The sequence below is a fragment of the Diceros bicornis genome, chromosome 1 (assembly GCF_020826845.1).
Source record: "Diceros bicornis minor isolate mBicDic1 chromosome 1, mDicBic1.mat.cur, whole genome shotgun sequence".
NCBI lineage: Eukaryota > Metazoa > Chordata > Mammalia > Perissodactyla > Rhinocerotidae > Diceros > Diceros bicornis.
Window position 1 is genome coordinate 73,240,779 of NC_080740.1, and position 23,356 is coordinate 73,264,134.

Consider the following 23,356-nt stretch of genomic DNA (forward strand, 5'->3'; position numbering starts at 1 on the left):
ATAAGCCTTGAAGAGAAAGATTCCTGTCCTCTCAGTTCCTTCCCGGGCTTTGCCAGGAAATACTTCCCGTCACTATATGTTTTCCTTTTCGTCCATTCGGCAATGCCTGAATGAAGCTGAGGCAGGTCCCTGCTTAAGAGATGGCGGCTTCAGAGATTCGGCTCCCAGGAACTGAAAGGGAGTGTGAGAAGCTATTCTCGAGCAGAGAAGCAGCATTAGGGACCAAACTCGACTGGCTGAAGGCCCCTCTCCCCAACCCCCAGATCTATTTTCTGTCACTTCACCGTGTTCCTTTCCTTCACAGAACTTTTCCCAGCTGTAAGTGGACATTTGCTAGGTTAATGTATGTCCTGTCTCTGGTAAATAAGCTCCAAAAGGGCAGGGACCTGTCCTCTGCACACCAGTGTATACCCAGCTCCTGCACCGTATTTGGAACAAAATAGCTGCTCAATAAATATTCGGTAGATAAATGAGCACTTGGAAATAAAGTGAGATCAATGAGATCCGAATGGAGCCCAAAGCTTCCGTCCTCGCACTGCTGTAGGTGTGGCTCCCAGGCATGGGGGGTCTGGGGGCAAGTCCTCCCTCCCTTCTCCAACCCCGGAGCAGGGCAGTTGGCTGTCCCGAGGCGGGAGCCCGGGATGCAGGTCGAGGATGCGCGGGCCGCGTAGAGGGGCGCACCGGGAGCCCCTCGCAGCAGCCATTTCCTGCTCTTTGTGTGACAGCCCCGGCGGCGAAGGGGCCGGGCACCGGGGGCGGAGGAGGAGCCACGGCGGGCGGAGGGGCGGGGCCGGGGGCGGGCCGAGCACGGCAGCCGGCCGAGCGGAGCCGGGCAGAGCATCCTGCGCCCCGGCGCGGGGCCCTGCCGTAGCCTCGGGCCCCTCCCCTGGACCTGCCGCAGACCCAGGTAAGCGGCGCTGGCAGGCCTAGGGGCCGGCGCAGGGACCGAGACGCTGCTAGGGACGGCGATGCAGCCGTGAGGATGCGCGAGGGGCCGGCGCAGCTTTTCCCAGTCCGTGGGGGGCGCTCGGCGCGGCGCCCAGGCTAGCGCGGCCGGGGGGCCCCGGAAGCCCCCGGAGGCTGGGCCGCAGACCCCGCGCGGCCCCCTTCCCCCGCCGGCCTACCCTGGGCCCCGCGGCGCGGACCCCCTGCAGGAAGGCGCGGACACACGGCGGGGCGCGGGCGCGGGCGCGGCGGCGGCGGCGGCATCAGCAGGTGCGCGGCCTGGGCCGGAGCCGCGGGCCCGAGAGGAAGCGGCGCTAATCCCGAGCACCGGAGACACTTGCAACGGCCGCGAGCCTGGCGGCGGCGACATCCCCGCGCCCAGGTACTGCAGAGCCCCGGCCACCGCCTCTGCCGCCAGGGCCACCATCACCATCCCCGGGGCCAGCAAGAGCCGCCTGGGCCCGCCTGGCAGCCGCCTCGGGCACACAGCGCCCTGCAGTGACCGTGCGATGGGTGGGGCGCGGGGCGAAGCGGAGATGTTTGGGGGTGGGGGCTTTAATGAGAGGAGGCACGTCTGACCCGCTTTGAAGCCTTCTGGCCTACACTACCATCGCTCTCCCTCCCGGCTGGCTGGGGGTGGGGAAGGAGGTGGGGGGAAGGGGACGAGTGGGCTGACTCCTGGGGAAAAGGTTGGGTTTTCTTGAGCTCTGAAGAATCGGGAAGATGCCTACCTCTATGTTGTGGCTTTTGCCTTTCAGGACAGCTCTCCCTTTCAATGGGTACACACTGCCCATGTGAAAAGGAAGAGAAGGGGGTGCTCTCTGTTTGGGGGTGCAGGTGAGGGCGGGAAGCATGGGCCGTCAGGAGCATGGTTCTCTGTAGGGAGAACCTGGCAGGGGAGGACACTGGGCCCAGGTCCCTCCCCAGACTAGGGAATCTGACTTTGACCTCTGCTTGCCTGGTTTCCCCAGCACAGTAGAAACACCAAGGGCTGATGGGCTATCAGCTTCCTTTCTAGCCAGGCCAAGAAGAGGGCAAGGATCTTTTCCTGCCAGCTCACAGGCGCCTGTGCCCTCATGGCATGGGCAGGGAGACTAGGACAGTCCTGTGGGCCTGGGGGGCAAATCAGGAGAGTGCTGGTTCCCACACCCCCCCTTTCCACCTCCAGCCTGTGTCCCCTTTATGGCAAGGAGTCTTGCCTTACACTTGGGCACAGGCCCTGTTGGAAGCCATGCTGGCAACCCCGGAGATCACAGATGTTGGGGACAAAAATCTAGGTCCGTGTCCCTTGGCAGCATTGGGAAGGCCTTGAAGGTTGTTTTCTCCACCATCAGGTCAGACTTTCTCTGTGACGGTCTCTGAGGCCTCCCACCTCCACTTGCATACAGTGCCCTGTGCTCCCCCCATTCTCCTGTGTCAAAAGTTGTTTTCAAGAAAGGAGCCAGTGAAAGTGTCTGTCTTCAAAAGCTAAATACAAAAGAATTTCCTATTCGGTACAGAGCAGGTGCTCTAGAAGTCATTTGACCGGAAGGGAAACAGAGGCTGGGAGGCGTGGTAATGGGAAACAAAGCTTCCAGTCAAAATTTTTGCTATCTCTGGGCTGGCCCCGTGGCTTCGCGGTTAAGTGCGCGAGCTCGGCTACTGGCGGCTCGGGTTCGGATCCCGTGCGTGCACCGAGGCACCGCTTCTCCAGCCATGCTGAGGCCGTGTCCCACATACAGCAACTAGAAGGACATGCAACTATGACGTACAACTATCTACCGGGGCTTTGGGGGCGGGGGGGGGGAAGGGAGGAGGATTGGCAATAGATGTTAGCTCAGAGCCGGTCTTCCTTAGCAAAAAGAGGAGGATTAGCATGGATGTTAGCTCAGGGCTGATCTTCCTCACACACACAAAAAAATTTTTTTTGCTATCTCTAGTGGTGGAATTTCAGTCAATGGGCTGGAGGTGGAAGTGGGGAGCTGGGTAGCAATTTGGAGAATAGCTCCCTGAAATGAAAATATCTAGCGATTGTCAGCTCTCTTTGCTGTAAGGGCAGCTTTGGCCCTGAGGACAAAAATATGTGGGAGTGTGTATTTGTGTAACTGGTCAGGGGTTACTGTCACTCCCAGGCATTTGTCCAGCACCCAGTGTCCACTTGGGGGAGGTGAAACTTACCTATAGAGAGCTGCTCTGTGCTGGCTGCCATCTGCCAACTAGGCCACAAGGAGAGTGTGTTGTTGCTTACAAAGCTGTTGCCTCTGGCTAGTTCTGCACGCTGAGCCTCTGACTGGGGGCATTTGCTCTCTGCTCACTAAGCTTCTTTATTATATTTCCTGGCCAGTTCTGACCGGTTTTATAGGCACCCAAGCCTGCCTTGTTGAGTCCCTGCTGGAAATGGAAAAGGAAAAACTTGCTTTAGGCATTGGGCCAAGAGTAGGGTCTAAAACCCAGTGTGATTGGAGAGCTTTACTCATGGGATCAGAGGCTGACCCAGAGAAGGAAATAGACGTGAATTTAAAAACTGGGGAAGGGCCCCAGGAGAACACTATATGTCCGCTCTGATAAATTGTGCCTTCTTGTGGGTTTTGGTGTGCCTCCACTGCTGTCATTGAGCAGCAAGCCGAATTAGGTGATGAATAAGCCACAAGCTAATTAACATTGGGAACAGCGCTCCTGGAAAACAGTGCGAGCTCCAGTCTCCATGTTTGAGGATTGGCCCACACACTCAGAGAGGTTTCTTTTGGCCGCTGTTGGCCCCAGGGTTCCACCAAGAGTGTCACAAAATGGCCTTTTGTAGCCTCCATGTGGCCACCATCACAATGAGTCTATTTCTTTACTGGCAAGTATTAATTATTCACTTGTAGTTGAAACCAGACATCAGTCACCTCATTGGAGTCTTTCTGAAAGACCTTTGGTCTTGTTGTTTTGAGGAACAAAGCCGTGTTTAGGGTGCAGAGGATGGACCCTGCATTGGTAGTGGAGGTGGGGCAAGGGGATGGAGCATGCTGCTGCCTTCTGGGCAGTGAGTGGCAGGCCAGCAGTGGTGGGGAAGCAGCTAGTACTTCATGGGATGCTCTTATTAAGTGAGGGATGCATGGAAGTGCTAAGTAGAGTGTCTAGCATGTAGTAAGTACTATATTTATATATTTATTGTTATAATGTATTAATTACATAATCATTAAGAATGTGGCTCATGTGTGTAGTCAGCCTACAGCTCTTACCAACCTCTCTACCTCCAAAGCCTCCCTGGATTTTACTTTTCCCAGGGGAGTTGCTCTCTGTCACCAAGAAACTCAGCCCCAGGTTTACTTGCAAAAAGGCAGCCAAAAGAAAGAGTGGTAAGACATGCTGTCTGTAAGGGCTTCAGGTGGGAAGTACTCTTCAGTAGCACGCTGAAGGTGGGTGTGACTTGAGCAGGCAGAGAGAAGGGGGAGGGAATATGCAGAGCAGAAGCTCAGAGGTGGTTCTCACATTTCAACACACGGAGGTCAGGAAGGACCTCTTCCTCTGTGTGCATTCAGCATTTTGCAACTGACCAAAAATGTCGAGGGCACTCTTTGCTTCCCAGGCGGACAGAGCAGTACAGTGGACTTAGGACACAGGTTGTATCCCTGACTTGCTCTGCGCCTTTAAATCAGACACTACCTCTCTGACTTTAAAAACGGGTGTGGAAAGCAGCCTGCCCCTCGTGTTACCTACCTGTTGCCACAGGAGCCTGCTGATGAGATACTGTCTAAATCCCAGTCTGAGAAGAAAAGGCCATGGAAACAGAAGACAAGACGGTTCCTGAGTGTGTGGCTCTTTTGGATGGCTGCCTTCCATTCCTAAAGGAACAATTTATTAATTATATATTGTGTGTCAATTTAAGAAGACAAATCTGTGGCCTCTCTGTACCACAGAGCCAACAGGAAACTGAAAGGCACTTTGTGATTCACAGATTCTATCAAGGCCCCTGAATGGCCTTGTCTGTACAAAGACACTTCAGAATTCAGTCAGTGGGTGTGGGATGCCTCCCAGGATGCAAAGAGTTTGGATATTGGCTTCCTAACCATGTCCATTATGCTGAGGGCCGTGTATGATGTGCCTCAAAGGACCACCATTTAGGCCATACCGTCTTGGACCCTGGCAACCTAGGAGAAAACAAATTGGGCACCAATTCGTGAAAGAAATTGTTTTGAGAAGGCAGAGCTCGGGTTCAGGCAGAATTTCTTGCAGGAATCATTCTGGCTGAGTGGCATTTTGATAGACTTACGGCAACGCAGAAACGGTGCAAGGAGAAAGGAAAGTAAACATGACCTTCTGGAAAGATGCCCAAGAAAGACTCAATGATGACTTCATCAGTAGGCCTTTTGATTTTGTGTTTACATCATTATTAGATCATCTTGGAGCAGTGGTTCTCAGACTTTAATCTCTTCGTGGAATGGAGGGATTCTTAGTGTATCCATATTATGTGGTCTCTGTCTTGTAAATGAGGCAGGAGATGAGGTCCTCTGTAGAAAGTAGAGGTGATGGACTGGTTAGGAAAGTTCAGGAAACTTCCGGAAGTTTGGAACAGCTGCCTCTGTGGGTGGAATAAGAAATCAGTTGGGGATGAATGAGAGAATTGTCTGACTTCATTGAAGGCCTAGCTGAGATCAGAGAGAATCTGTAAGACTGACCCTTATAGAACACTTAATAACTCAGTATTAAGTGAAGGAACACCTGAGAACTATTTTCGATTTATACTTTTAAAATGTGATCCCTTAAGACCGATTTTGGCAAGATATAAATGGTGAGACAGGAATTCAAAACTAGGGGTCAGCCATCAACCTCCAAGTATGCTAATACCTTCATATGGGAAAGAGAAATGAGGTTCTGCTCTTTATGGTTTGAGGTGGAAACTGTATGACAGAAGAATTTTCTCCAAAAGGCTCCTTAGATTCTATTCTTATGGTAATGAGGTAGCTTAGATATGGTGCCTTAGAGGACCATGATGTTTTAATTTTTGTGTTATTATTTTTTAACCAGAAGTCATGAATTTTGGCCAATGGCTCATGCGTTCAACAAATTGTTCATGAGGTGTTAATTAAGCACGTGATGCCTACTATGCACTAGTCACTATGGGTCAAACCAAGAAAAAAAGCTGACTATCACTGTAATTTTGCATGATGCAAAGAATTAATGAAATATGAAGCAGTTTATAATGCAGTAGGAAATTATGGACTGTAGGGTGTGAGTGCTCTAAGAGTTCAGAGAAATGAAGGTTGTTGTGGAGTCCAGCTGGTCAGACCTTCATGGAGGAGGCCTATCTTGGATTGGGCTTTGACAATGGTCAAGGGTATGATTTAAGAAGGAGAGAGGACGGTCTACTAGGGAGTGGAGAGAGTTTGAGCAAAGGCACAAGGCAAGAATGTCCACGGGCAGGTTTATGGCACCCTAAACACCCTGACCACAGTGGATAGTCCATGTTGGCAAGTGTGGTCTTTAAGGAAGCCCTTTGGACGCAGTGTCCCATCTATAGTTACAGTCGTTTGCTTTTGAGTTGGGAAGGGCCCTGAGAGAGGCTCAAGTCCACTGATGCCTAACTGGTTGTTTTTGCTTTTCTTTTTAGTATATATGATGGACAAGGACATGCTCAACACATCACACCTGGCAGGCAATCCCCTCCCCAGTTCTACCCCATTTTCTCCCACTTAAAAGAGATGAAAGTGCAAGCAGTGATAATGTGGGAGGACTACGAACCCTCCCTTACACATAATAAAAAACACCTCATTTGCAAACTTCACCACTTAAACCGTTGTTAGTACAAGTTGTCACAACAACCTGCACAATGGAGGCTTTGACATCACAGTTGAGAACCAGCACCAGGCCAAGCTCCATATTTTACAGACAGGGAAGTTGCCTTTTTGAGTGAGTCAAAAGGGCGCCTAATTCAGTCTTCAGACTGAGCCACATTCGAGTTGCAGTGTCACACTGATGAAGCTGAGGTCTGTGTGCTCGGATCCAGTGGCCGAACCAGAAGTCTCGCTCTTTGTTTGCACAGCAGGTGCAGTGGCTTCCCTTTCTGAGTTTTACCAGGTGCCCTTGAGAGGCAGCTCCTCTCCCCAGATCCAAGTCACGTTGGTGCCCTTCATGTGGCAGCTTGTCACGGGCCCCAGTGGTAGCAAATCAGCGAGTCACCTCGGGCGGCATGACCCCTTCCGAGAGGATGGTATCTGCCTGGTTGGGTTATCAACGGAAAGGCCCCCTCACCCCTGACAACACAGGAAACAGCTGGGTACAACGGCAAAGGCAGTGGCAAAGCCTCCAGCCCCACCAGGATGCTTTTCTTTGCTGTAAACAAAGAGGAGGGTAGGCCTTCTCCAGCAGCCCAAGTCGAGGCTGGCTTGGATCTCCCTGCTGTGACCTCAGGTCCCCCGTGTGGAGAGAAGCTGCAGGTGAGAGGGCCTCTGGTCCCAGAAGAGCCACAGCGAGGCACTTACATAGCAAAGACTGCCTGGAGACAGTACTGTGGACTGGCCAGATGGCTGAACTGCTAGCAAGGAGGCCTTGGGTTGTTGTCTTTTAAAGGAAATTTAAAATTTTTGATCAAAGTGATACATGCACATGCTTTAAAAAATCAAACAGTACTGAAAGACTCATAATGAGAAACAGCCGCCCAGTGCCCACCTCTCCTCAGAGGCTGCCGCTCTCACGCGCCCTTTCTTCCACTCGCTGCCTCCGGATCTCTAAATGATATGCTTGCGCTGCTGTTTCTTCATTTATCTATTCTACACATTGTCCGTTTACTTCCTGCTGTGATGGATGAAGATTTCGCTTTCTGACACCATTCCCCTCCCTGCCCTGCCCCCATCTCCCAATACAGTAAGAGCTCCGTTTTAACCTAAATCATATTTAAAGCGTCTACATTATTAAGATGTGTAAATGATGATCAAGAGACAGTCAAGTAACGTCCTTGGATTATAATGCCTTTCTTACACAGATTTTTGTTCTATCGCAGAATTAGAACTAATTCTTTCATCCTTTATCTTTCTTTCTTTCTATTTTATATTCCTCTTTTTCTTTTACAGCTCTGTCATGTCTATTATCTACTGGGTCCCCTTGTCTTCCCAGGAAGTTGCAGTTTTAGCGCCAGCTCTGCCCCTAACTAGCCAAGTGACCTTGCACAAGTCCTTGTCTCTCAGCCTCAGTGTCCTCACAGTAGAAAGAGAGCTCAGGTAGGAGGAGGAGAACTAGAGACCCATCTTGTTCTCATTTGAAACCTCAAAGCCCATGGCCCCGCCTCAGAGGTTTTTATCTGAGGAGTCTCTCCTTCTGGGTGGGGCAGCCCCAGAACCTGACAGATGGCAGTGTAACAAACACAGGGTGTGGTGGTGCCTACTTTGGGCCCTGCCCTGTGGTGGTCCAGTTCACCCTGCATTCTAGGGGGCTGCATCTGATCTTCCCCCCAAAACCTCCTCCACCCTGAGCCTTCCCTATCCCAGCTGATGGCAACGCCATCCTTCCAGTTACTCCAACCACAAAGGCTGGAATCATTTTTTTTTTTTTTAATGTATTTTGGTTTTATTTATTTATTATAATTTTATTTATTTATTTATTTTTCCACCAAAGTCCCAGTAGATAGTTGTATGTCATAGGTGCACATCCTTCTAGTTGCTGTATGTGGGACGCGGCCTCAGCATGGCCGGAGAAGCGGGTGCGTCGGGTGCGCGCCCGGGATCTGAACCCGGGTCACCAGCAGCGGAGCGCGTGCACTTAACCGCTAAGCCACGGGGCCGCCCGCACCACACAGTTTTGATTACTGTAGCTTTGTAGTAAGGTTTGAAATTAGGAAATGTGCATCCTCCAATTTTGTTCTTTATCAGTATTGTTTTGGCTATTCTGGGTGGGTTCTTTGAATTTCCATATAAATTTTAGGATCAGCTTGTCAATTTCTGCGTGGAAACCAGCTGGGATTTTGATAGGGATTGCCCTGGATCTGTATCAATTTGGGGACTGTTGCCATCTTAACAATATTAAGTCTTCCAGTCTATGAAAATGGGATATCTTTTTATTTATTTCGGTTTTCTTTAATTTTTTCAACAATGTTTTATAGTGTTCAGAGTGTACATTTTGTACTTCTTTTGCTAAATTTATTCCTAAGTTTTATATATATATATATATATTTTTTTTTTTTTTTTTTTTTTGTGAGGAGATCAGCCCTGAGCTAACATCCACCAATCCTCCTCCTTTTTTGCTGAGGAAGACGGCCCTGGGCTAACATCGGTGCCTATCTTCGTCCACTTTATATGGGATGCCGCCACAGCATGGCTTACCAAGCAGTGCATCGGTGCACGCCCGGGATCCGAACCAGCGAACCCCGGGCCGCCGCAGCGGAGCGCGTGCACTTAACCGCTTGCGCCACCGGGCCGGCCCCTAAGTTTTATATATTTTTGATGCTCTTGTAAATAGAGTTGTTTTCCTAATTTCATTTTTAGATTGTGCATTGCTAATGTATAGAGATACAGTTGATTTTTGTATGTTGCTCTTATATCCTGTAACCTTGCTGAACATGTTTATTTATTCTAATAGTTTTTTGGTGGACCTTTTTTTTTTTTTTTAGGATTTTTCTACATACAAGATCATGTCATCTGCAAATAGAGCGAGTTTTACTTCTTCGTTTCTGATATAGATGCCATTTATTTCATTTTCTTGCCTAAATTACCCTGGCTAGTACCTCCAGTACAATGTTGAATGGAAAAGGAGAGAGCACACTTCTTTGTCTTCTTCCTAATCTAAGGGGAAACATTCAGTCTTTCACCATTTAGTCTGATGTCAGCTGTGGGTTTTTTTGTAGCTGCCCTTTATGGGTTGAGCAAGTTCCTTTCTATTCCTAGTTTGTTGAGTGTTTTTATCATGGAGGAGTGTGAGATTTTGTCAAATGCTTTTTCTGCCTGTGTTGAGATGATTCTGTGGGTTTTATCCTTTATTTCATTGATATGACTTATCACAATAATTGATTTTCAGATGTTAACATTAAAGCAATATTATATTCCTGGGATAAATCTCATTTCGTCATGGTGTATAATGCTTTTTATATGTTGCTGGATTTCGTTTTGTTGCGAAACTAAATTTTATTGAGTACATTTATCTACCAAGCTATTTATATGGATTAACTCATTTAGTTTTCAAAGCCTATGAGATAGGAACTGTTATTATTCCTCATATCAAAGATCAGGAAAATGAGATTCAGAAACGTTATGTCATCTTCCCAAGGTCACACAGCGAGGTAGTGGCAGAGTCAAGATTCTAACTCTATTCACCACCACACTAAACTGCCTCTCATGAACATATCAGTGGTAGATGTGAGATGATTTTCAGATGGCACTCAGACCTGTGTGTGTTTTCATTGTTTTTATTTTCTATAGTTTCCCTTGTTTATGACAAGCAGTACTGGTTTTCTATTAGTAATTGTAATATAAAGCTTCTTCTAAACTATATTTATAAAGTAAAAACAAAAAGTCTATTTAGAAAAAATATTAAGTAAATAATTGTACAGGCAGCTTATGGATATGACTGCATATTCCATATTGATTTAAATTATCTGTGTTATTAATAGTGAAAGAGAAGGAATTGGAAAATTAGAAACGAAGATATGGCCAACTTCAGGTCATCTCACTTCTCCTATACTGTTAGGTGACTCAGGTATGTTCATACGTTCTTTCATCTGATACTTCCTCAGTGCCTAATCTGTCCTCGGCACTCTGCTAAGGTCTCCAAGGTTTTCAGCGATGGGTAAGAAATGGTCTCTGACCTCAAGGAGCTTACGCATGCATGCATCATTCTACTCTAGGGAGGGCATATGTTTTGTTTGATGGGCAAACTCGGACTGATTGCTGGTGGCCATCTGGAATTCTGTATTTCATGAGAAGGATTCTGAGGCTGCCTGTGGACTCATTGAGAAATAGAGACATTATCAACTATCGACGTTTGCCCTGGCATGGGAAGAGGAAGTAGCAGTACTCAGGACCCTTCTGAGGTAGAAAGTGTCAGAAGAGAGGTGCTACTAATATACCTAGGAGTGAAATTGCAGAATCATATGGTAACTCTACATTTTAAAATTTGAGAAACTGTCAAACTGTTTTCTAAAGTTGCCGCACTATTTTACCTTCCTACCAGCGGTGTATGAGGATGATACACATCCTCACCAACACTGCTAATAAGCCCTGGGAGTTCCAAGGAAGGAGCATTGACGTCATAGAGGGGAGAGACCTTGAAGGATGAGTGAAATCAGGATGTGTAGTGATAGAGAAAGAGATCTTATTTCATAGATAACTGTTTACAAAATATTAAAGCTTTTCACGTAAATGCTCGAATGTTAAGTATTTGAATCACTTTGATGGAGTTCTTTTGAAACTATCAATAGCTTTCTTGCTATTTATAGTCCTTCTCCTCTTCCCCGACTTTTAAAAACCTGGTATCTTGGACATAGCAATGCCTTTCTTCATGTCTTGGGCTCATTGGTCGTCAACTCATTGAACAAATCTTTATTTAGCTAGGAATGTGTGCTCAGCACTATGCTAGGATCTGGGTGTGAATTAGACACAGTTCCTGCCTTCAAGGAGTTTATTGTTTAGGGCAGGAGAGAAAACATGGTAAATTGTGTAATAAAGCTTTATAGATGCCACAAAAGAAGGAGCATACTGGGTTCATTGAGGACCAAAGGAGAAAGTGGATTCAGGCAGGGAGCGGGGGAGTCAGAAAGGGTTCTTAAGTAACCATTTCCTAGGTCTGTCCTAGCTCTAGGATCATTCCGGTAATATATGAAGTATTTGTTGAGTTCTATTGTGTACTGTGATATTGGTGAACCTTTTAAAAGCTATTGAAATGCGTAGAGTTCTTGCTCCTACATTCCATGGCCCAGACTCTGTATGGCTCCTCTCCCCATCTTGTACAACTCTGTCTCTCCTTTCTACCCACCACTGTGAGGCTTGCTGCTCTCAGCATCCAGTCTGCTTCTAACCTGTGGCCTTATTTTACACACTGGTATAGGTAGCACTCTAAAGGTGGCTCCAAGTGGCTGCTGTGGGGTTTGGAGCCACAAGGTCTGACCTGTGGATAAGTGGAGTGTTCCTGTAAAACTCTCCACCCCCAGCCTGCGCAGAATAAGCTACATGGTCCAATTTGGTGCACTCGGTGGAAGTCGTGTAAGATGTGCGCAAGTGACTGTGTCCCTGCTTGGCCCCCACACCTGTGAAGCAGCTGGCTCTGATGTGTGAAAGGGTCTCAGCAGCAGGGGGAACACTGTGGAGCCACATCCTGTCACTGCAAACTTTGGTCCCCACACAATCTCCAGACACACTCAGCTTACACTGTGATGGAAAAGCAGGCTACGCTCCAGATTCCTTCTTTGGATTTTTTCTTGCTCAGTCAAATGCTGCTCAAAAAAAACCATTTTTAAGGGGGACAGTCTAAGCCTCCCTTTATTTATTTTTATATTTTTATATTTATTTACATATTTACTTATATAATATTTTATTTGCATATATAAATAATATATTTATTAATTTTTAAATTTGTTTTAATTTGTTTATTTTAGTTGCTTTCTAGCTGGAGAAATTTACAGACAGGGAAGATACTTCCTGGCCTCTTGATGTTCATGAAACCCAAAGATGACAGTTACCTAATCTTTCTAGCGTGGCAGAGTCTTGTTCTTCTTGAGAAAGGAAAAGGCAGCCAAACTGGAGGAAAAAAAAGTAATAAAGAGCTTGGTACCTTTGAAAAAGGTACAAAAGTCGGTGTGGTCTAGAAGAAAGGGCATAGAACTGGGAGTCAAGGTATCCCCTTTCTGCCGCAGCTCAGCCACCAGCTGACCGTGTGACCTTGAATGAAAGGTTCACTTCTCGGTGACACTGTGCCCTCCTTAGAAAAACAGCAAAAATGACACCTGTCTTCTCGAACTTGCAGGGTAGTTGTGATTGAGGAAATCAATATGAAATATCAATAGAGTTGAGATTTTAGTGTAATAATAATAATGTCTTTCTTTTGTGTAGAATCGTTGCAATGTTTAATTCATCATTCACTGTATTAAAAAGAGGCCACCTGACTAGCTAACATTTCCCAAGTGCTTGCTCTGTGCCTGCTGCTAGGCTAAGCATTCCACGTGCAGTAATGTTATATAATCCTCAGACTAGATCACTGAGGGCAGGGACTATTATTAATTATATAAGGAAACTGAGGTTTCGAGAGGTTAAGTAATATGCTGTTGGTTACATAGCTAGTAAGTGGCAGATGATGGATCTCAACTCATAGCTCACGCTTAACCACAAGACTTAGCCTAGTATTCCACTTCAGTAAAAATATCTTACTTTTATTTATTTTCCTTCTAGAAAGTCAAATAGGAAGTGACAATGCGAATCTTTTGCTTACAGAGTAGCAGGGTTTAGAGTGTGGGTAGTCAGAACCTGCATTCCGAAATCCCCAGGTGCTCTTAGCCCACATCCATTTGTGCCCCCCACCCCTCTTGCTTGGGATCTATCCATCATCTCAGCCAGGGAGGAACCCTAAAGCCCTTCTCAGAAGCAAATTTCCTGTGAGCCCAATGTTATTATTTCTCTCGGTGAAACCAGGCCACTGAGTTTGAGTTTGTTATGAAGACACTGAATTTAAATATGCCATGAATGCCCCACACTGAGAGGTTACAGCTGTGTCTGGTAAATGACGCTCCCAGAACACTGTTAATTTTTAAATATTTTATTGATTTCTCTTCCAACGTGACAGAATGGCCATGTGTTGACAGACTGAATATAAAGAATTCTTCTCATTTGGAAGATTGCGTAACAGGTAGGACATTCGGGCCAGAAAAGGACTTATTTTCGTATATACCTCTCTTAAAATTTCCAGAACGTTTTTTCTTTCTGACTGATATGGAGTTGGCAGTGACTTCCAGCACTTGAGTTAAAAATGTCTGATTTCCTTATCCCTTAGGCAGTGAATGATCTACAAACACACAGAGAAATCCATTAGAGAAGCTGTATTTACAAGGAGAACAGAAAGGTTGCATTAATGGAAATAAAGATTCCTAATTTACTGGCTTTTAGGCTGTTTACTTATTGATTCTCTAAAGGAAGTGCAGGAGTATTATTGTGTAAAAGGGGGAAACCTTAAGGGTTATCCTGATAAATGTGTATGTTGAAGTCTGCGAAGCCCAAAAGAAACCCAGGTTATAGGAGAAAGGAGAAGGGAAAGACTATGGCAAGTAGGAGTGAAGAAAGATGAACGAAGAGGAAGCTAGAATACAACTGGGAGTGTATACACTGAGCGGGGGGGTTTTATGGAAAATTTCAAACATGTATAAAATTAGATAGAAGAAAATGTGATAAATCCTTACGTAAGCATCACACAGCACTAACAATTATTAACTCATAGCTAATTTTGTTCCATCTGTTTCTCTCTATTCTCCCATCCAGTATTATTTGGAAAGAAATCCCTGTATCATCTTATCCATATTTTAGTAGGTATTTCTAGAAGATAAGGACTCTTTTTAAAACATAGCCTTGATATCACTATCACATCTAAAAAATAATAACACTGTTGCCTTAATATTATCAAATATCCAGTTAGTATTAAATTTTCCAATTTTCTTGTAAAGTTTATAATCTTATTTTTGTGGTGGTTTGTTGAAATAGAATCCAGATAAGGTAGACACATTGCAGCAGTTTGTCTCTTATAATCTATAGTTTTCCCGTCTGTCTCTTTTTTTCCCTTGCAGTTTATTTGTTGAAGGCACTGAGTCATTTATCCAGCAGTTTTCCCATAGATTGTATTTTACTGATTTCATCACTGTGGTATATTTTAACATGTTCTTCTGTCCTCTGTATTTCCTGTCAACTGATATCAAAGGCTTGATTAGATTCAAGTGTTTTGTTTGGGGTCCAGCATTCTTCATAAGGTGATGGTGTGTTTTCCCATTGGGTGGCACATAATGTCCCATTGTCTTTCATTTAGTGACGTTAGCAGCCATTGATGACCAGTGCCTACATCTGTTTGTTCATTAGGGGTTGGAAAATAGGAATGTTTTAATTCTGTCAATATTTCTGGGGAGGAAAAAAATATTTTTATACAAAGACACATCCCTCTCTTCTGCAACTTGGTTATCCAGCCGTACAGTTTGTACAGGAAAAGTTAAATGTTTACTTTCCTTTAATTTACCAATTTTCAACGTAAAAGTTGGTTCACAGGCATCCTGCAATAGTAACAAAGTAATAAAGACCAAGGTTTTATTAAATGTCTTTATGATCTCATGGGTTTACACGTATTTGATTGATATTGTTTCAAGTCCATTGAGTTGTTATAGTTGATGCTCAGTTGCCCCATCTTTGGCCAGTGGAAGCTGCCTCATGTTGGTTTCCTGGATCCCTTTGACACATCCCCGGTAGTCATAGATAGAGAACTGCTTCTAGGCCTTTCTTACAGGACAAACCTAGTTCCAAACCCAACTCCACCAGCTGCCAGCACATGACCTTGTGAAATTACTTAAATTCTGAGCTTCTGTTTGCTCATCTGTGAAATGAGAATACAGTCAGCCCTCCATGCCCGCAGGTGCCACATGCACGGATTCAACCAGCGCAGATTGAAAGGCCTCCAATAGTTGCATCTGTATGGAACACGTACAGACTTTTTTTCTTGTCATTATTCCCTAAGCAATATGGTATAACAACAATTTACATAGCATTTACATTGTAACAGGTATTGTAAGTAATCTAGAGATGATTTAAAGTATACGAGAGGATGTGTATACTACACCATTTTATATAAGGGACTAGAGCATCCATGGGTTTTTGTATCTGCATCCCCTGCAAATATTGAAGGAGGACTGTAATCATAGTACCTACTTTTATTGGGTCGATGCGAGATTAAAATAGTCGAGTGCTTGGCAGAGTGTGTGACACAGTAAAGGCTAGAAAATGTTAGTTTTATTATTATTATATTTGAATTAATGAAGAGAATTATTAGGGCTTTGGAGATTGTAGATCATTATACCCTATAAAATCATTAATACCTCCTCCAAATGGACTGAATAAGAAAGAAGACAAATCTTTTCTGTGGATTGGCAAGTGGTTTTGCTGTGGAACTGAATGCCACGCTTAGAATTCAGGCAAGAGGAGAGAGAAGAGGAAGAAGCATAGGTGTGGAGAGGGCCTGAAACCACCCGTGAAGCCAGGTGCCTGCAGAGGGCAGAGGGGGAAGTCAGTTCTGAGCTCCCTGCACCCTCATTGGACGTGGCTGACACTGTTGCCATGGTGCATGACAGGGAGGTGTGCTGAGAACTCGGTGAAGTGTGAAGCGTAGTGTGAAGCTAAGCCCCCCCTGACCCCCCAGCCGTGGGCCTAAAGGAGACGTAGTTGAGGGGCGGCGGCCGTTGGGTACACTCGGTGGCTGTTTCAGCCCTTCGCAGCCCCTGGACCTGGTTCTCACGTTAGTGGTCCTTTTCTGCCCTGGTCTCTGAGACCACATTCCCTAACACATGAGGGAGATTCTTGGACGTTCCTAAACTCTAGCCCATAAGCAGGTCTCACACCTCCCTGGGGGTGGCTCTGAGGAGGGCAGGTTCTCTGAGGAGCACAGTGGGCCTTCTCTGTGTTTCCTCCTTATTCAAAAATGCTAAAGGGTTAGCTTATTATTGTTGTTAATCTTCCTATGAAACTCAGTTTTTAGATTTTTGTTCACCTAGTCTACTGTTTGTTTTGTTTTGCTTTGTTTCTTGCTGTTTTTGTAGATATCAATCCCTGCATTCTCATTTCTTCGGGTTGATTTTTATTCTTTCTTTAGATTTGTGAGTGGAAAATTCAGTTCACTTAGTTCTGCTTCCTTATTTTGTGCTACGTGTTTAATACATTTATTCATGCTCTGTCTTTCAGTTCTAAATATTTTATAATTTCTATTTGAATTCCTCTTTAGCTATGAATAACCTTGAAGTGTGTTTTTATAAATTTTCATAGGTATGGGTTTTTTTTGCTGTAGTTTGCATTATTGATTTCTAATTTTATTGCACTTAATCAGTGAACGTGACTTCTAGGAGGTCATATTTTGGGAAACTTGTGAGAACCTATTTTATGGCCTAAATTATAACCAGTTTTTATCAACGTTTCATGTATGCTTAAAAAAATGAGTATTCTGGGGCCCGCCCTGTTGGCCTAGTGGTTAAGTTTGGCAGCCTGGGTTCGGGTCCTGGGCGTGGACCTACACTGCTCTGTTAGTGGCGATGCTGTGCTGGCGGCCCACATACTAAAGAAATAGAGGATGATTGTCACGGATGTTAGCTCAGGGCAAATCTTCCTCAGCAAAAAAAAGAAAAAATGAGTATTCCGTTTGCTGGGTGCTAAGTTCTTAAAATAGCAGTTAGCTCGAGTTGGCTGACCGTGCTGATCAAATCTTCTTCAGCGTCACTACCTGGCAAAGTTCTCATGAAAGCTGTTGCACTCTGCCAGCATCTGAGACACAAAAATGTCCATTTAGGGCTGATTTGTTTGGTGCGGCTCGCAAAACCTAACCAGGCCAAGGAAGACAGTGGCTCTTCCATTTTTGCAAATAAGGTTATATTTGCTGGAGTCGGAATTCCTTTGGTCCCCGCTTCATTAGCTTGTAAAACCTAGGCTCTGGTTTCAAGTTGATAGTCTGGGCTGTCTCCATCATGGGAATTTGTGCTGTGCAGTAATTCAAGAGTGGAACTGATAAATATCCTCATGAAGAATGGAAGTTGGGGGCTGACCGTGGCCCGTGTCCAAGCATTGGACATTATTTGAGGTCCTTTGCTCTTGGTCACTGTGGCTGCTTGGAGATCGTAATAACTTCTCTGAGCCTTGTTTCTTCATCAGTTATATGGATATAATACCGTCTGCCATGTTGATCAGAGGGTTGTGGTGAGGCTCAGTCGAGACAGTAGACATAGAAAAGTACTTTGTAAACTGTAAAGAGACCCTCAAATATCAGGTGCAGGATGAGGGCACCACGTGAAGAAGCAGCAGGTGGAGGTGGTCTCAATGCTTTTAACTCCCTTTATTTTTCAGAAGGGGACTGGACAGGGTGAGAGTGAGAGAACTGTTTAGAGGCCCCTAAAACTCTCTTTATTCTTCTCTTCTTTTCCCTCAGTGCAGAATACGGAAACCGCAGCCATGACCACCCACGTGACCCTGGAAGATGCCCTGTCCAACGTGGACCTGCTGGAAGAGCTGCCCCTGCCTGACCAGCAGCCGTGCATCGAGCCTCCACCTTCCTCCATCATGTACCAGGTAAATTCTCCCAGAGCAATGGAAAGGAGGGGGTTCAGGAACTCTGGGGATCCCCTAAGAGGGTTTGCCCTGAAGGCAGAGAGAAGAGGGAGGCGTGCATCTAGAAGGTGAAAGGTCGTGAGCTCATGGAGTCCCTTGTGCGCTGGTGGAGCCGAGTGTAAGGAGTAGATTAGCTAGTAAATGTACACCAGGGCTGTTTCTCTTCCCCAGGGAAGGCTTGTTGATCTGCTCTGACCCCAAATACCTTCCTGGCTATTCTTGCTGTGGCACCAACCAAGGTTTTGGCAGCTCTGACCTCATGAATTAAATATTGCAATTTAGAAACCCCTAGAGCCTGCCTGGGTAATTACTTTTCCTTCATGTATGTGAGAAGAGCTCTATAACTCCTCACAGCAGCTAATGGCTCGGGGACGCTGGTCACAGTTGTTTGCTTTTGCCTAAGAGAGGAGAGCTTGTGATAAACCACGATTGGATTGCTCAAAGTGTGATCCCACCAGGGCCTGGTAGGAGGGGCATCAGTGCAGCTGGAGTCCACCTTGCAAACAGCCCCTTGTCTGGGTGTGCTGGGTGACTGTGCCATGTTAAGAAAGAATAAATTAATTTGACATTTTTGCTGTATTTGACCTTTTAAAAGTTCTTGGACTGCTAAACGAGACTAAATATAAATACATAATGTATTTTTAATTTTATTCAATGGTTAGATTAATAGCACATCACTGAAGGGTCAACTCATAAGCTTGGTTTATTCACATTTTCTAACCCAGATTAAGTTTTTAAATTATGTAAATATCTTTTTTATTATAAGCAATACAGAAAAGTATAACAAATAAAAATTTCCCTGTAATTATGCCTATGTATAAACATACAACCACCTTTTTACCATATATATATGGTATATATGGTATATAAATATATATATATATTTACCAAAAGGGAATCATATATATATTACTCTATGATTTTTTTACTCTAAAAACCTTTATTATTACTCTAAAATTTTTTTAACTGAAAATTTATTATGGGTATTTTTCCATGACAACACTACAATGCTGTCACATTATTTTTAACCACCACTTAGTACTTACAAATCCATTGTATGGATATACTATTGTTTATTTAGCCTTTTGCTGTTAATGGACATTTGGATGGTTTCCAATTTTTTCTATCATAAAAATGCTGCAGTTATTATCCTTGTACATATGTGTCTGCACCCTCAGGTGAGTATTTTTGCAACTGCTGGATGAAAGCAATGCACATCTTAACTTTTCACAGCTATTTGGGCTTGTATGGTTTCAGCATTTATGTCCAAGTCTTGCTGGACATAAATTAACTACGGGTTAACTTAACTGATTAACTACGGGTGAGAAGCAGATGCGAGCCCTGTGTGTAGCCAGCTCCTGCCCAGTGTCATTCAGAGTAGGATTTCTTGAGGGGAAGATGAGAGGGTGATGTGGAGATAGGTTTCCACAGAGAACTTGTGGCATTTGTTGGCATCTATTTGTTGCCTGTACACCCAGCCACTTTGGACCTGTTTTCCAACAACCGAAAGTTTCTGTCCTCTCATTCCCACAGGCTAACTTTGACACGAACTTCGAGGACAGGAATGCATTTGTCACAGGCATTGCAAGGTACATTGAGCAGGCTACGGTCCACTCCAGCATGGTAAGTCTCTGTGACCCTCATGGACAGACATGCTCCCTGCCAGGGTGGGAGGGGCTGTGGGCAGTTTCTCACACCGGGGGCACGTGCTCAGCTATTCCAATAGCCCCCTGCCTCAGTCAGACCCATCTCTTTAAGCCCATTCTGGTGCCCTGCCCTATCCCCTCAGTGCCCTGGGGCATACTGTCCCCCGCATGGGAGAAATGTGAAGAGAACTCTGCTTGGGAAGTAAGTTTCATTTGTTAGTTATGTGTGGAATGAGTTGTAAGGAGGAATGAGTGGGCGAATAAATTGGTTGAGATCATTAAAGTTATCTACACTGATGGTATTAAGAGGCTGGATGAGGACAGCGGCATGGGGGATGGCTAAGAGGGTATGGATATGAGAGACTCCGGAGGTTAACTCCACCTGGCTTAACAATCAGCTGGGTGCTGGAACTGAGGGAATGGGACCTACGCTGACTGCGGTTTCCTAGAATTACCAGGTCAGGGGCACCCAGAGGGAAGTCAGAAGGGGGGCCCAGTTTGGATGGGGATTGTATTAGTTTTCTATTGCTGCTATAACAGATTATCACAAACTTAGTGCCTAAAACAACACAAATTTATTTGCTTAGAGTTCTTTTGGTCAGAGGTCCGATGTGGGACTCACAGGGTTAAACTCAAGGTGTCAGCAGGGCTGCATTCCTTCTGGAGGCTCCAGAGGAGAATCTGTTTCCTTGTTTTTTCCAGCTTCTAGAGGCTGCCCACATTCCTTGGCTCAGCCCCCTTCCAGCCAGCAATCACAGCACTCCAATCTCTGCTTCCATCTCCACATCTCTGTTTCTGACCCTCTTGCCTACCTCGTTCACTTATAGGGCCCTTGTCATTACATGGGTCCACCAGATAATCCAGGATAACCTCCCCATCTCAAGGGTTCTAACTTAATTACATCTGCAAAGTCCCTTTATTCTGCTGACACGGGGGTAGTGTTGATATGGTTTTAGACAGGCTCAAGAACAGGGTGTGCTGTTGACATTCGTAGATAATACCAAAACCTCACTTCACTCAACAATTTCCACCTTGTACCTTGCTCAGTTTTTCTCTAGAGTAGCTGATCAGCAGCAAAGTGGCTTTGTTAGATGCCCATCTTCTTGTGTTTCTCCTGCCCACACTTGGGCATGGTGAATCTCTCAAAGTGCAGGGTAGCCAGAGAAAAGAGGAGGAGGAAGAGAAAGTATGTAAACCGCGTAATGAACCAGCTATGTGGAATAGTCAAGGGTTCTTTTCTGGGGGTGAGATGGGGGCTGAGTGTCCACAGTAAGTGCTGAGAGGTACAGTCTGCCACTACCAGCCCTGAAATTTGAGCTGAACTCACATTGGGTTTAGGTCATGGACTTAAAGAATCTTACAAATGTAAAGGACCTTAGAGATCCTTAGTCCTGCAGCTGTCAACCTAGGCTCCACGTTAGAATCAGCTTAAAAAATTAAAAAAAAAATGCCTGGACCCCTCCCCCAGGGATAATGATTTAGTTCTGGTGGGGCACAGCATGGGCATCAGAGTTTTCAAAGTTCCCCAGGTGACTAATGTGCTCAGGATTGAGAACCAGTGATAAAAAGAACCTCTTTACCTGCAAATGAGAAAACCATGACATTTTCAAGGTAACAGTTGGGCCCAAGCAGAGCCAGGACCAGCACTCAAGTCTCCTGAGGCCCTGCCCAGGGCTCTTTCCACCACACCATCCTGACCTCTGTGTTCCAGGCATATTCATACAACAAATCTGGTTGATGGTCAGCTGAACTGTCCATAGGGCAGAGGCCACATTATTCTTGTTCACTGCTCTATTCCTAGGACAGAGCACAGAGCCTGGGACCCATGAGTGCTCAGTAAAACTCTCATTGAATGAATGAGTTGGAATACTCACATCTATTGGTGGGCAGTTTGGTGCTAATAAGTAGACACCTTTTCTCTATATTACTGTCACTTCTGTTTTTTGACTTGTTCTGAAACAATGGCAGCAGGAGACCCACGAACTTGATATTGGTTCTCTCTGGTCTCAAGGACAACATGTTAGTGATTTAAAAAATTGTCTAAATTAAGAACTGAAAGTGTGACTCATCAGTGACATTTGCTGTTGAAAACAAAACTACAAAAAGTAATAAACTCCAAATTAAATCTGATCTTGTACGAGGACGATATTATGAAATAGATATATGTGGAATAAAAAATAAATCAGTAAAGGTTCATTTTTGTATTGATAAAAACGTTTATAAAAGAGACCATCTTTTTTCTTGTGTTTGATGAGATATACTTCACATAACATACAATTCACCACTTAAAACATACAAGTCAGTGTTTTTTAATATATTCACGATGTTACACAACCATCACTACTATCTAATTTCCATCACCACAAAAAGAACCCCAAACCCATTAGCAGTCACTCCCAGTTCCTCTCTTCACCCATCCCCTGGCAAACCCTCATCTACTTTCTGTTTCTATGGATTTGTCTGTTCTGAACATTTCATCTAAATGGATCATACAATATGTGACCGTTTGTGTCTGCCTTCTTTCACTTAGCATACGTTTTCAGAGTTCATCCTTGTTGTAGCATGTGTCAGTACTTCATTCCTTTTTATAGATGGATACTAGTCCATTGTCTGGATACACCACATTTTATTTACCATTCATCAGTTGATGGACATTTGAGTTGTTTCCTCTTTTTGACTACTAGAATAATGCTGCTATGAACAAGTGTGCAAGTTTCTGTGTGGACATATGTTTTCATTTGTCTTGAGTATATACCTAAGAGTGGAATTGCTGGCTCCTATGGTAACTCTGTGTTTAACTTTTTGAGAAACTGCCAGACTATCTTTCCTAGTAATACTCCTCCTAACTCCCTTTACAGATTACCTAGCATGCATGTGCGTGTATGTGTATATTCCGTTTAATTCTCATAAAATTCTCTGAGGGTTGTTACTGTCATCGTCATTACACAGATGGGCAAATGGAGAATTTTAGGTTAAGTGATTTCCTGAAGGCCAAAGGGCTAAGTAGTGATGAAGCTGGGATTTGAGCCCAGATATTTGGACCTGAGTTTAGGGCTCTTCCCACAGTCGCACTTAGTAGGTGAGGTGAGTCTTTACTCTATTTTACAGATTCATTTTTCATGCTGCTGTTGGTTTTGCCATCTGCTCTATGTTATTTTTAAAAATTGATCTTAATCATTTTCCTGCTTATGAAATAGTAACATGGGCTCTTATAAAAGTGCAAACATTATAGTATTATATGATATGAAAAATGAAAGCCCCTGCTTATGCATCCCCATGGAGAGCTTACTATTCACAGCTTCGTGTATATTCCACCAAAATATTTTTCAATACACAATAATATACTTTCATTGTTATTACTTTGTTTGGTTTTTAAACCTATCATCTGTGCATACTATTTTGCTCCTTGCTTATTTTCTCGCTAACAGTATTATCTGGCACAACTTTTGCTACTGGAACAAGTAGATCTGCCTCCTTCTTTCTAAGATGGCCATC

The 23,356-nt window shown here is 44.8% G+C and overlaps 1 protein-coding gene across 2 annotated transcripts in view; it reads left to right on the top strand.

Moving 5' to 3' along the window:
- The first annotated feature begins 826 nt into the window (after window positions 1-826).
- CYFIP2 (cytoplasmic FMR1 interacting protein 2) overlaps window positions 827-23,356 on the top strand; it is a 129,621-nt gene continuing 107,091 nt past the window's right edge. The window contains exons 1-3 of one of the 2 annotated variants that reach the window (XM_058544828.1): window positions 827-907; window positions 18,037-18,176; window positions 19,749-19,838. In XM_058544828.1, coding sequence (XP_058400811.1) covers window positions 18,060-18,176; window positions 19,749-19,838 — 207 coding nt within the window. In that variant the 5' untranslated portion in view covers window positions 827-907; window positions 18,037-18,059. Of the gene's footprint in view, window positions 908-1,075; window positions 1,328-18,036; window positions 18,177-19,748; window positions 19,839-23,356 lie in introns of those variants that run through there. The other variant, XM_058544818.1, reaches the window with a different exon arrangement.